The following is a 14,760-nucleotide window of genomic DNA, read 5'->3' as shown; positions in this document are numbered from 1 at the left end:
TGTGCGCGTGTGTGTGTGTGTGTGTGTCTGTCTGTCTGTCTGTCTGTTAACATTCAAAGGTAGTGTCGTGCGAAGATGTAACACAGAGACTTTACGTAGTGTTACCATCTCAAGAAGCTTGCTAGCCCAGAGACTTGTCTTGGTGTTACTATCTCATGAAATTCTGTTGTCCAGAAACATATCTTGGTGTTACTATGTCATAAAGCTCTCTAGCTACATATCTTGATGTTACCATCTCAAGAAGCTCTCTTGCCCAGGGATATGTCTTGGTGTAACTATTTCATGAAACTCTCATGATAGTGAGAGTTTCTTGAGATTGTAACTCCAAGACAAGTAAGTCTCAGGACTGGCATGAAAATTTCTCAAATGGAGCATTTTCTATAGTCGCAGTGTAACTTTTCATACTTTCAGAGTTTTCCCCTGAAAATGATAATCGTGTGTAGGGAAAATTGCACAATTAGAATATATTGTATTATTTATCTATCTTACTAGAGATAGTTCTGTACTCACAATCTCATTACAATGTCGGTAGGAATTACTAGTCTATTTACATGGGTGTAAACACCATAAAATAATGTCTTTTATCTGTCTCTGTAAGGTCACAAAGGGTCACTTGAGTACCAACTGTGGTATGTACAGGTGTGTGTGTTGTATAAGGTTATCCAACAGGGTAATACCTTAGTGGCCAAACTCTCTTTTATAAGTAAGGAAAGACCCATTGTTTTGAATGGAGTTTGATCCCAGACGAACAATTTAACATTTTTAAAAGAAACAAAATCTTAGTTTTAACCAACTTGTGTTGGATTGTAATTAATAACTGTTATGAATGGCAAGAGTTCCTTCACCTGTTTCAAGTGACTGAAATTTTAAATGCAAACTATGCATTGCATGTCAGTAACGAGTGTGTTTGAGGTCACTCATAAAAAGAGTAGTGACGTCTCTTCAACATACCACAGAACCTGGTGCCACAGGCACCTGAAACTGCACCTCCAAGGGATCACCTTTCCATGGATTAAAATTCCTTAACCAAAAAACTACATCTCAGAAGTCTCGTAAACTAGTTCTTGGATTGACATTGCGAGTATTTCTCGATATATGTGTATACCCTGGTTACACAGCTAGTCTTGAAACCCTGCCAAAAGATGCTGGAATTGTTATCACTTGGCAGTGTGCCATATGGACTATTCCATTGCAGGGTAACAAGTTTATAGGGACGTACCATTTGTATGGCAGGTGGAGCAATTCAAAATTTATCAGAGATGAAATTCTAAGAATAAATTACTAGATCTTGTTTAGTTTTTGATTACCGCTCTAATTTTTTTTAGTTAGGTCATATAACTTCCTTTATAATGAGATTTTAAGAGTAGTAATTTGTGTTAGTTTTTATTCGTTTCATTGATTGTGTTCGTGCGTGTCTATTTTCAATTTAAAATTGATGAATTTTGATTCCTAAACCATTTATACTGTTGAACTTTATTTAGAATTTAATCGACATGGTGAATGTGAGCAATGAAACACTTCAATTTATGTGGGGTTTTATTGACACAGTAGTTGTGTTCTCTGAATTGGAACTGAAAGCACTTTTCATATTAGATAAAGTTCCACTGAAAATACCCAATTACTGTCTTTTATGGGAGGACAAACTGTGGTGAAAATAATGTCCTGTCTATTTTGATATTAGACAAATTGTACGGAACAACACAAGTCTGGGTAGGGAGTGGGAAATAAATTTGCATAATTATTATCATTCGTCAACATTTACTACTTTTGTACAATGGTTTGATTAACTGTAGGTGTGGCTGGAATGTGACCAGTGTAAACAGTAATGTGTTTTTTATTGATCCATGATAGACCACCTCCATTGAGTGTGTGACAGGTCCATTTATCATTCATTTCGTGTCAAGCAAATGTCAGGCAAATGTCAGGATGACCCCCTAGATTGCAGTAGTTGGTCATGTCATGTCCGTTTCATTCATTTAATTAGTCAAGTTGACCCCCTAGATTGTGGTAGTTTGACATGTCATTGTCCATTTCATTCATCCAATCAAGTTGGTCCCCTAGATTGCAATATTTTGACATCTCTCCAGTTATTCAATCAAATTGACCCCCTAGATTGTATTAGTTTGACATGCCCCATCCTTCCATCCATTCAATCAAGTTGATCTTCTTGATTGCAATAATTGAACACCCCTCCATTCATTCATTCAAGAGAAGTGTTATGCTTCCCTCAGTTCAGTGAAAACTGACATGAATGGTTAGAAAGGTATGTCACAGCAGTCCTCTGTACATCATCAAAGTGCAAAGTGTCATCAGATCTCAAGAAAGTACTTTGGAATGACTTTGGGTGTAAAGGCTTGTGTTTTATACAGAACTATAAAGCCTGTCCATACTACAAAATCTGATCCAGACCCAATTCAATTTACCTGTCCTTACTTGTGGTTAATTCGTATCTAATTCGAATTAACTGATCCGGATCGAAGCTTACATTGGGTGGTGTGTTCGATCTGGATCAAATTAATTTGAATCAGATCGTGATCGTGTTCAGTTAGGCCTGGCGTGGACAGACATGTACTCAAGTGAATTAGTTTGATGATAAGTGATCCGAATCGAAGCTGGTAGTGTGTGGACAGGTATACTATTGGAGGGCTCGAAATTCACAGTAATCCCATGCCCACAGACTAGACTATCAATTCTGGTCATGGGGCTACCATAGTTTGCAGCTGGCCTGGTAGTCCACTCAGGCTATCACTGATTATGTGATGAGGATGGAAGTGATTTATGGACATGAAAGTATTTTAATAATACACACATTTCCAATAGAGGAAATCTGTTTTCAGTTCAGGAATATGAGACTACAGGTCACAATCCTTGGGCTACCAATTTCTGAAACTGGTAGCCCACTAGGACAACCAAAGAAAGAAGTTAATTTTGATTCCTGTATTGTAATTCGAATCAAATCCATCTTCCAATTTTTTAGTGTGGACAGAAAGTGGATTTTATGTGGATTAAAGTGATCTGGATTAGTTTAATTCAGATTGGATACATATCAGGTTTGGACAGATTCTATGAGTCACATCTGATTGAGACTGAGCACCACCGTACAGCAACTCACTAATCTTCCAGTCTCTACCTCTACTATAATCTGTGAATACATATTTCACCCATTGGTTTCAAAGTATACTTTGACTAAAATTACTCTGGTTTGCAAAATAAAGCAAAATAAACAAGTTAATCTTGAATGGAACAAAACAAACGACACGAAGCGATGGAAATCGAGGTAAATAAAGACATCTAGCTGCTTTCACTACATCAGATTTTAATCAGATTGACCCTGTGTGCAGCTTAAATGGCCATATGGATGAGGATTGGGGATTTATTGTGGATTTTTAATTCATAAAACAATTTTACTATGTTTTCTACTTGAAAAAACACTGAAATAACATATGCCAAGTTCTTGTTTGTAACTCAATAAATTGCAAAACATTAAAGTGGCCATATGGATGAGAATTTGGTATTTATTTTTGGATTTTTATTTGATAAAACAGCTTCGCTATGTTTTTCTACTTGAAAAAATAATGCGAAAGAACATATACCAAGTCCATGTTCATAACTCAATACATTGCAAAAAGATGCAAAAGTGTAAAAAGTTTGTTATTGTACGTACAATGACAAACTTTTTACACTGTTTGCATCTTTTTGCAATTAACTGAGTAACAAGCAAGGTCTTGGTATATATCATTTCACATTGTTATTCCATATGGCCACTTTAATTATAATCTGTTTACTAAAAGTTTCGAGAAAAAATTATGCCAATTGACAGTTTCTTGCTAATAGTTTTGTTTTGTGTACAAATCCATAAATAACGAAGAGTAATCATAGGGAAATGTTTAATCAGTAAAACAACCAACATTGTGGATTATATTAATTATGCATTTCCATCATGGTTTCAGATTTCTAATTACCGATAAGATTAGAATCTGAAAACGAAAGCTTTTTACAAAGGATTCTGTCATTCTCAAAGTTTATTCAACCCTGGTGATTGATGTTGCTCCATGTATATGCTATGAAGCAAAAAAAATAGAATCTTGTGTATCATAAACATAAAATAATATAACTAGGCAAAGCCCATAAGCTCACACAGGGTAGATTCATTTGTGACCGCCTGCCTCACAATTATATTGTAGATAGCGCCCTCCATGTGGAGAATGCGCATAGTATATAGAACGTGCATGCATAGTCATTGTGTCACAATGCATCCTTGGGTAAAACCACCAAAAAAACATTGCAGAGCATATAGGACGTGCATACGTACTAGTCATTGAGCCGCTGCACAAGCTATTAAAATGTATATAAATTTAATTTAATTTATTCATGGTTTTTATGAATATAAAAATGCAAACACGTAAAGACTCTCGTATAGTCGTAATATTGATAAATGAATGGATATTGTAAAATTCATAATGTGTGGCACTTGGTGGTACACATATGGTGTCAACACTGGGTTGTTTAGTAGATTTACTTAAGTCTAGGCTTTTAAACTCTGTGTGAATACAAAATTGTCAATACAAGTGTGTCTCTGTAGTGTGAAATAGTGACCTGGGTGAGTGATTGCAAACAGTCTTAGTGAACAATAAGCCCATGGGAGATTACTTGTAACTGGGGGAAAAAAGTTGAAGACATTTTCCTTTACAAAAGTTAAAATGAACAACAAATTAAAAAAAAAAATTGAAGATAATGAGACCAGTGTAGGTTGTTAGAAGTGTGTCCTCCAAGTTAAGTTGACACACCATTGACACACAACAATTTCTGATATACCAAATTTGGTGTTCCTATCTCTTACTGTGTGGGGACCAGTGTGCCCTCTAATGATAGCCATGTTTTGTTGTTGTGAGTCAAAATGAGAAAAACTGGCATTTCTTGTGAGTCACCACACAGTAAGAGGTAGGAGAAACACCAAATTTTGATGCATCACTAGAAATTGTGTGCGTCAGTGGCATGTCATTGTCAAATTGGCTTTAGTGGGCACACTGATGGGAGCTCAAAAGAAAACCTAGTTTTTATCATTTTGACCACAAAAAATATTATTTTTCATCTGAGAACTTGCTGGTTTTTAAACAAAATAGGGGTTTGAAATGGGGACAATGATAACGCTACTGTTCACAGCAAGTATGTGAAATTTATGAGACTGTAAGGTAAGCCTCTTGAAAAGAAATCAAACCCACTGCATTATTCACTTTATCATAAAAGGGAAAATGAAATTGAATTAGCCGTAGTAAATGAGTAAATGTGAATTTCATTATACAAGACTATTGTCCGTGTGTCGTCATACTTGTAAAGCATTTTGTATCATATAGCCTGTTAGTCAGTACACAGAGAAAAGCTGATTCGATTTTATTTGAATTAACGTCACTTCACTCTAATGAACTTAAAAATAGAGATTTGTAAATACCAGAGGTGCTTTTTAGTTGAAAAACTAATGGATGAAAAGGAATAATGCGAGTCTTATTATACGATGAAAAATTAATTTAAAAAACTGAGAAAAATTAAAGAGAGTGGTTGGCTTGTGGAATTAAAGATTTAAAAAAACTGTAAAAGCTTTCTCGGGAACAATAGTTTTATCGGGTACTAATTATATACAGGACATTCACTGGTTGAATCTGTGACTCGTTCACTCACTTGTTCACAATCTGACATTATGAACAAGTGGAACATTGTCACAGATTCAGTCAGTAGACAGGCTATTGTACAATGTGATATTGGGAGTATTTATACATTTTGTGGTAAAAATAGCTATTGTTTTTCAAGTCGTGATGAAAGATACATGTTTCCATATGTACTGTGGTGTGTATTATTAGATCTAGTGTATCATACTGGCTCCCTGTAGCATAGAGGTTAGCACTCATGATTGTTGGGTTGGGAGGTCATTGGTTCGAATCCCACTGGAAACGGGGGATTTACTGTGACTGACCCAAACCCAGGGTGAATGTTCTACAGGCTCGATGGGTAGGTTGTATCACTCAGCTGTGTCTCATTCACAAGATGAGTGCGATTGGAGGGGGTACCTGGAGTAATGACTTAAAAAAGTCCGGAATAATTACTCACAAAATCCTGCAGGTGCTATGTTTTTGCCAAGCCTGGGTGACTCAGGGATAGCCTGTGGACTGACTGGGAAAACCTTGACAATTCCACAGCAACGTGATGTAGAACATGCAACACAGTCTTATCATGTAGTCCCATACTCTAATGGAGTTCTTGTGAATTATGTGTGATTGTGTATATATGTCTGCATAAAAGAAAATTACTGGGAGCAATTCCCAGCACAAAACATTTTTAAAAAAAACTAACCAAAAACCCCACATTATATTATATTGACATATACCATATGGAATTATATTGATGAAATACTGTAAAACATTAAACCACTGACAGTTGTACAAATGTCACAGAATTCAATGACTTTATGGGTGCCACTATGTACAGTATGTACTCCTATAGACACCTGTTGCTTTGACTATGTTTTGGAAAATTAAATACAGTATTGGTTTGACAGATGAGTCAAGTATTGGATCACATTCACAATGATAGGGTATGCCTTTTCTTGTTGTAAACTTAATTTACAATATTGCTATCATATTCTTAAAATTCTGAATAAATATGAGCGCGTGTGCAATCCATTGCCTAGGTTGATAAATAAGTTTTTTCATACAGTTTTGCCGGGTGAAGGTCAGGCCATTCCTGTCTATTATAAATATTGATCTTGTTTTGTAACTGTATGGATACCTTATCAAGAATCAGAGAGAAGTCATCCACTAGTATCAAAAGAGCTTGCTTGTTTACAAATCGTTACCAGTTGTTGAAAACCCACATAGTTGATCACACAGTTGTAGATCATTGTTGTATTTCAACTGTAGAGGGCCCCCTTCACTCAATTTCTGGAATTATGAAAGATTGTCAAATGGGGAGCCGTTGCTAGCTTTGCTTTCCATATAAGTTCTGTTATGGTGTTTATAATTGTTTTTGTCGATGGAGAGCTATGATCCATCATTCACTGGAACTTTGAAATGATTACCGAATTGAGTGTTGACATGATGAGCTTATTTCTGAAATATGTTGCTATACGCAAAATGTATAGTATACATTACCTGTATGTATGTATGTATGTATGTATGTATGTATGTATGTATGTATGTATGTATGTATGTATGTATGTATGTATGTATGTATGTATGTATGTATGTATGTATGTATGTATGTATGTATGTATGTATGTATGTATGTATGTATGTATGTATGTATGTATGTATGTATGTATGTATGTATGTATGTATGTATGTATGTATGTATGTATGTATGTATGTATGTATGTATGTATGTATGTATGTATGTATGTATGTATGTATGTATGACTGTATGTATGACTGTATGTATGTATGTATGTATGTATGTATGTATGTATGTAACATTGAGTGTACCATGGTGGTTCTGTGCTTGTTTATATAGAGTACAATCTATCAGTACAATCAACTAAACACACTATAAACTGAAATGTACTAGAATGTCTTGTTTTCATGCAATAAGACATCAGATTTTAAAAAATTTGTGGAAGCAAGGTTATTAAGTGGTCTGTAGCTAGACTGTAAGATATGTTGTGTCGTCCCACCTTTACCGGTGTGTGAGGGCGCCTGTCATGGCGTGCCTTACAGAGTCGCCCTATAGGCTATACCATACTTTTGATTAACTATATATTTAGATATTTAGCCCTAAGCACCTGGAGGGACCACTTAAAAAAAAAAATGATTTCATGTTAACAAAATCACACTGTCTGAATCTTTTACCCTAAATAAAATGTGACAAATCAGATTCCATCTTTATTTGCATATGTAACAATGTTTCATATCGCAAAAAATTACATGTTTGATTTCCAGTTTTTCAACAGACTATATGTGGTAAATGTTCTTGTTACAGAGTGTAATAATAGTATGTTAGAGTTGCAGTTATTGTACACATGAAAAGAAAACTGTTATGTAAATATTATTCCATCTGTATTGGAAAAATATCTCGATAGTATTCAGTATTCCATAAAGCCCTAGGCAGGACCCTGGATAGTCGGAGTCCTTACAATAACTTTCATTGATATTTCTGACTTGAAAAGACGTGCGAGGCAATCGAGCTTTCATTATCAGGTTTCAAGTAATTTGAAATAATGAAAAGTATGATCGGGGTGTTGGAGATTTGTATAACTAATTATGGCATTTATAGTTAGCAGACGCTGAGATCACTAGAGTTGCTATGTTTCATTTTGTTGTATTTCTATCTTTCTGTTTCAAAGGGAATTGGTGAATACAACCACAGATTGCTTGAGTTGTTGTGTTTCATATATTGTATTTGTATCTTTTTGCCTCGCAACGAAGTAATGAATTGTGGATTATGAAATTTATAGCATAAGTCGAACTTGCTGGAATTGCTACATGTGTATGTTCCGTTTGTTGTATTTTCGTCTTGTTTGCCTCGCTGGAAATCAGTGAATACAACCAGAGATTGTTGGAGTTACTACATTGTACATGTTATATTTTCATTGTGTTTGTTGCCGACAATCCGTGAATTGATGAAATTTACATCTTATATAGAATTGACTGGAGTTGCTATATTTCATATATTTTATTTTCATCTTTTTGACTCTCAGGGAATCGGTGAATACGACCAGAAACTGAAAATAAAGAAAGATGGAGAAGAAGTGGACGTAGACCCACAACTATATTGTCATCTGGGACATCTTCATCTTTTACTTGAAGACTATGCAAAGGGTGAGTTCAGCCAATTTTACTTTGACCTTTGACAAATACGCTGCAAAAGAACGCACATGATAATAAATCCTTCATTCTAATCTAACCCTGATATGTTTCTCCCATTGTTGAATTCTGGTACATTACTATATGTGTTAACTGTTTTTACAAGATTAGCTAAAAGCACTTACCCAATATTTCACACCTGTGTGATGTGTACAGCAAGGTTATCAAAACAAAGCTAATATAAGGGTGGGGTGCCCCCCCCCCCCCCCCACCACCACCACCACCACCATAATCTGTTTGCATGACTGTCTTCTATTTGTCCTCTAGCTGGTCTGATCTCTAATTAAAATGTGTCTATGGCTCATCATATTGACTTACAGAGCCCTAGGTGTGACAGTTTTTACCTTCATTTTGACCCTTGTGTCTGTATGACCACTTGCCGTCGTTTTGCCACAGAGTAGAATGTGATGTGACGTTTCCTCCAGACTACATCAATCACGTCATGCTTTCTTCTTCAAAACCACGTACTGTCATGCACAAGGCACTGAGGCTAAGTAATAATGATTGTATAGTTCCGATTCTCAGACCCTGTATATTATTCACCCGCCAACCCTATGTTTGAGACACAAATGTCAAGAAATGGTGCAAAAATTAGAAATATTAAGCTATTACTGGAAAGTTGTTTGTAGACCAAATATTATGAAAATAATGAGAATAAAAAACACCCTTACACAGAAAATAATGATCCATCCAGGAAATGTCTGGAAACAATTGCAATGCCACAACCCTTCATTTGAAAGGTATGTAAGTAAAACCACAACATTTGTTTTGCCAGGTCATGTTTTATGACAAATATTAGATATATATATTAAATTGCTTTGTAAGAATTATTACTTGTATATAACATAAGGTCATCATATCTTTCCCAAAAGAATGTATCTTATTAGTTATAAGGTTGGTGAAAATTAATATGAGATTATACAATTATTAAAATGACATTCAAACATTGACATCTATACATAAAATATACTGCAAAATTATATTAGATAAGATTATATCAGGTTAGATTATATGAGATTGGATTAGACTAGATTAGATTAGATCAGGTTGGATTATATGAGATTGGATTAGATTAGATTAGATTAAATCAGGTTAGATTATATGAGATTAGACTAGCTAGATCAGGTAAGATTAGATTAGACTAGATGAGATCAGGTTAGATTAGACTAGATTAGATTACATCAAGTTATATTAAATGAGATTGGATTAGACTAGATCAGATCAGATCAGATCAGATTAGATTAGATTAGATTATTGACCTAGAAGGACTGTAGTATTGAGCCTGGGTATTGTTAATGTAAAAAACAAAAATAAACAGTTATACAATATAAGATGAGATAAAATCATCATAAATAGACTAAACGTGAAAGGCTTCTTAAAAAATCACAAATTGTAAAAATATGGTAAAGCTTAGGTCATATTGTGTACACTCATACATTTCTTTGGGATAGCTATTCTTAATGCGTACTATTCTTTATCTGAATAACCTAAAATATTGCCCCGAGGGAACCAATTTGGAAAAGGTTCTGTGCTGGGTATGATAGATCTGCAGTGATTTTTTTTTTGTATTTTGATATTTTTGCAAAATCTCAGTATCTTGCTGTTTCACTGCGTTCAGTCATAAAAATTAAAACCCTGCTGAAAAATGAAAAAGTGTGCGTGTGTGTGTGTGTGTGTGTGTGTGTGTGTGTGTGTGTGTGTGTGTGTGTGTGTGTGTGTGTGTGTGTGTGTGTGTGTATGTGTGTAAAAATCTTTTCAAAAATGATAAAATGGAAATATAAATATTATTTCTGTATTGGACCATTTTGTGTGCCTCCCTAAATGGGTTTATGCAGTGTACATGTGAAATCCCAGTAGATCTAACTTACAAGACTGTACTGCTGTGACTTCTATCTAATATCATTACCATACATGATAAAGACCCCCACTCTGTCTATTCAAAGGATGATGAACACCTGCCCTCTATCAGCACACGGTAATTTCTTGCCTGATATCCCTTCACCCATTACACACTACTGAATCTATGTGAGGTTTCTGCAAAGTGTAGGCAGCAAGTATATGTAGTGTTGTTTTAGAACCTAGTAACGATACAGAGGGAGGGAGGGAGATTTGTGTATTCATTGAGTGAACACCTGCCCTCTATCAGCATACAGGGTAATTGGTTGTGTGATATCCCTCCATCCATTACTTACATGTAGTATCTATGCAAGGTGTCTGCAATTACAGTGTAGGCAGTGGCATTGCTACAGCTGTAAAATCCTTGTAATGCCTACTATAAACGGTAAAAAGGGGAGGGGGTTGAGGGGTTTTGTCTATTCAAAGGGTTATGAACATCTGCCCTCTATCAGCATACAGGGTAATTGCTGGTATGATACATCCCATAGCCTGTTACTTAATGTAAGGTTTCTGCAGAAGTGTAGGCAGAAAGTAGTGTTTCTAATTGCTTGCATGATATTCCAATCCCTGTTATTTAGTATCTATGCAAGGTCTCTGCAAAGTGTAGGCAGTGGCATTGCTAAGGTTGTAGAACCCTTCTAACGACCAACTGTAATATTAAAACTGATATCCCTTCATCCATTACGTATAAATCTATGAGACGTTTTGTATAAAATTTAGATAGTAAGTAGTGTTGCTAAGGTTTTAGAACCTAGTAACGATAAGGGGGAGGGAGATCTGTCTATTCATTGCCCTCTATCAGCAGACTGTAATAGTTTGCGTGATATTCCATTCGTCCATTACTTACTATCTGTGCAGGGTGTGTGTCAAATGTAGATTATGGCATTGCTAAGGGAAAGAGGTTCTGTCTGTCTATTTAGTGGATGATGAACTTCTGCCCTCTATCCGTGTACAGTTGCAAATGCTTGCATGATATCCCTCCATCCATTACTGTATATCTATGCAAGGTGTCTGCCAACTGTGTAGACAGTATGTAATGTTGCTATGGCTGTACAGCTTAGGCAATGGTAAGGGTGACAACTGGGGATGGGGGTTTGTTGTATCAGCTCTCAGTGGTAGTTATATTCCGAGTTTGGCATGCAATATTTATTCAGTCATTATACAAGCAACACAAGATGGCTGGTAGTGGTCGTGTATATGTTATACAAAGGTGGTGGGTTTGACATGTTTTACTGTGTAATCAGCCATTGCCACATGTTTGACATAGATTTATTAGTGTGTGTAATGGTGACTGTATCAGTCCCAAATGGTTTCAGAAAGGTCAAGGTGAATACGGTAGATGAAAAAATTTAAGACAAATTACAGACCTGAAAGTTAATTTGAATGTTACGGCTTTGATATCTGATTCTGATGTCAAAGAGCCTGTAATAATTTCTATCAGACTGCAGAAAACTAGAATTTGCTTTCCTTGCAGAGATTGTATAATATCAGAAATTAGTAAAATGTAATGAAAGTACTGACACATTTGAAGGGGTCCAACCCTTTCCAGAATAACGATGTTTTGTAGGGGAAAACTAGTTAGCTTTTATCCAACCTGGCCATCGATTCTAACATCGTGTCATATCAAATTCACTCTGCCTAGAATTTTTCCTGCAGAATGTACTCAATATACATATTGCTTCCTGGCCTGAGGTCTTGTTTAAAAAAAATACCCTGTTTTCAATTTTATTCAGTCCTAGGAAGTTGTATTCTGACTTGAAAACTTTTAAATTTGATTTATTGATTGTTCTTTTCCAGTAAATTTCACAGAACACCCACTATATGGATACTAGGATGTGATAATAATGGCACTTGTAAAGTACTGTATGTTCTAAAATTCCATAGGCTCTGAACACCACAAAAGCGATAAAAACTGCTAGGTGGAAAACACACTAAAAAGAGACACAAGGGTCACTGTTGATAAAAACATCCGATGTAGTAAAAGTCACTAATGATAAACAAGAAACACTGGTAACAAGTCACTATAGAGAGTCACCATGTAATAAAAATACTAACAAAAGTCACTTGCAATAAAAGTTGCTTATAAAGCAGTCATTTGTGATAGAAAAAAGTCAAGAGTTACTTACCAAGAAAAAAGAGTTCCCTGTAAAGAAAAATCCCCCTAAAAAACAAAAAACTGATTTCCCAAACAGTTGACTTCAAGGAAAATTTTATTAAATATAGAAACGTGGTGATGTATGTCAAAGTGGAATGAACTATGTAACTGACTAGATAGTATGTTCTTGTTTTGTTTACCTACAGCTTTGTCAGCCTACCAAATGTTTTTTAGCAAGCAAGAAGACCATTGGAAGGTATGGAATTATTTTATTTGTTATTTTAGGCTAACTCTAAAATACAAAAAGAAAATAGCTTATTTGATCGAAAGTATGGCTTCATTGTTTAATTTGTTGTCATTGTAATGTGTTACTGCATTTGTTAAAAGCTGACAGGTGGATTTCTATTGTTTTTAGCGTAGTATTGATATAAAATATGAAAGTATTAATACTACAGGTGATTAGGAATTGAAGAAGGTAAGAGTTATGGTGAGATATTCAAGGTCTTGTTGTCCACCTTAGCTATAGATATGGTGACTGACACACACACACACACACACACTGTCTTGATGTAGAACGGCAGAACGGATGACACAGACACACATTGTCATGATGTAGAACTACAGAACTGATGACACAAACACACATTGTCATGATGTAGAACTACAGAACTGATGACACAAACACACATTGTCATGATGTAGAACTACAGAACTGATGACATAAACACACATTGTCATGATATAGGACTACAGAACTGATGACATAGACACATTGTCATGATGTAGAACTACAGAACTGATGACATAGACACACATTGTCATGATGTAGAACTACAGAACTGATGACAGACACACATTGTCATGATGTAGAACTACAGAACTGATGACACAGACACACATTCAGTGTGCCCTCTAAGCCAATTTGACACGCCACTGATGCACACAATTTCTAATGATGCACCAAAATTTGGTGTTCCCTTATCTCTTACTATGTGGTGACTCACAAGAAATCCCAGTTTTTCTCATTTTGACTCAACAAAAAATGTTTGCTATCGTTAGAGGGCACACTGCACGCATTGTCATGAATATTCTATCGTACAGTGTTCGTGGCTGTGTGTATAAATAGATATCAGTTTTGTATTATACAATTGTGGTGTACACCACTGTTATTCAATGTTTTCAATTAGACACATTTCCATTCCCTAGATAGTTGTGACTGTATTCTTCAAAGAAATTCTAGTATTTTGTTCTCTCTAAATTTCTACTGTTGTCATAGTGCAACAACAACAACAACAACAACAACAACAACAACAACAACAACAACAGTTCTGAAGTAATATTACAATTTAGTAAACAACATGAATGAACTCGCGATGAAAGCGTGTCCCATGATTGCGACTTTTCGTCATTGAAGTTTTGTACCCAATCACAGTGCCCAATCTCTTCTCAAAAATACAAAAAAGGGCAATTAATGATATTTATTGTATACAGGGTGTTGCAATGGTGCTGCCATTTTTAGAGTCAGCTTAACTGTTCGTTTCTAAAGTTGAAAAAGGTTGATATATATCGCTCACATTTCCAACATGGCCGACTGACTGTTCGATGCAAAGGCGACAAAGTCATGTATACACTCATTTTTTGAACATCTATGAAAGGAAAACAATTCGTAAACGGCAGAGATGTAGAGATATACAATCATCGGACTATTCACTTGTCAGATCAAGTCCAAGGACTGCATTCTAGGGCGTCATAACACAGACAAGGAAGAGTGCTTCTTCCTTCCTTCCTTGTCGGTTGTCATAATAATCAAACTATATCTGATAACTCATAATCTCACACTATCGTTATCATTTGGAGTTTGTGTGTCGTCAACAATCATAAGATTATCCCGTCTTTGCATGTAAGTGTTCAAAATCACAC

General features: G+C 35.5%; 1 protein-coding gene across 1 annotated transcript in view; it reads left to right on the top strand.

Annotated features, from left to right (window-relative positions):
- Window positions 1–14,760, top strand: part of LOC144442307 (lysine-specific demethylase 6A-like) — a 109,838-nt gene that overhangs the window by 30,453 nt on the left and 64,625 nt on the right. The window contains exons 3-4 of the mRNA XM_078131620.1: window positions 8,684–8,804; window positions 13,047–13,096. Coding sequence (XP_077987746.1) covers window positions 8,684–8,804; window positions 13,047–13,096 — 171 coding nt within the window. The remainder of the gene's footprint in view (window positions 1–8,683; window positions 8,805–13,046; window positions 13,097–14,760) is intronic.

Source organism: Glandiceps talaboti, chromosome 11 (assembly GCF_964340395.1).
Source record: "Glandiceps talaboti chromosome 11, keGlaTala1.1, whole genome shotgun sequence".
NCBI lineage: Eukaryota > Metazoa > Hemichordata > Enteropneusta > Spengelidae > Glandiceps > Glandiceps talaboti.
This window is presented reverse-complemented; position numbering and strand designations above follow the sequence as displayed.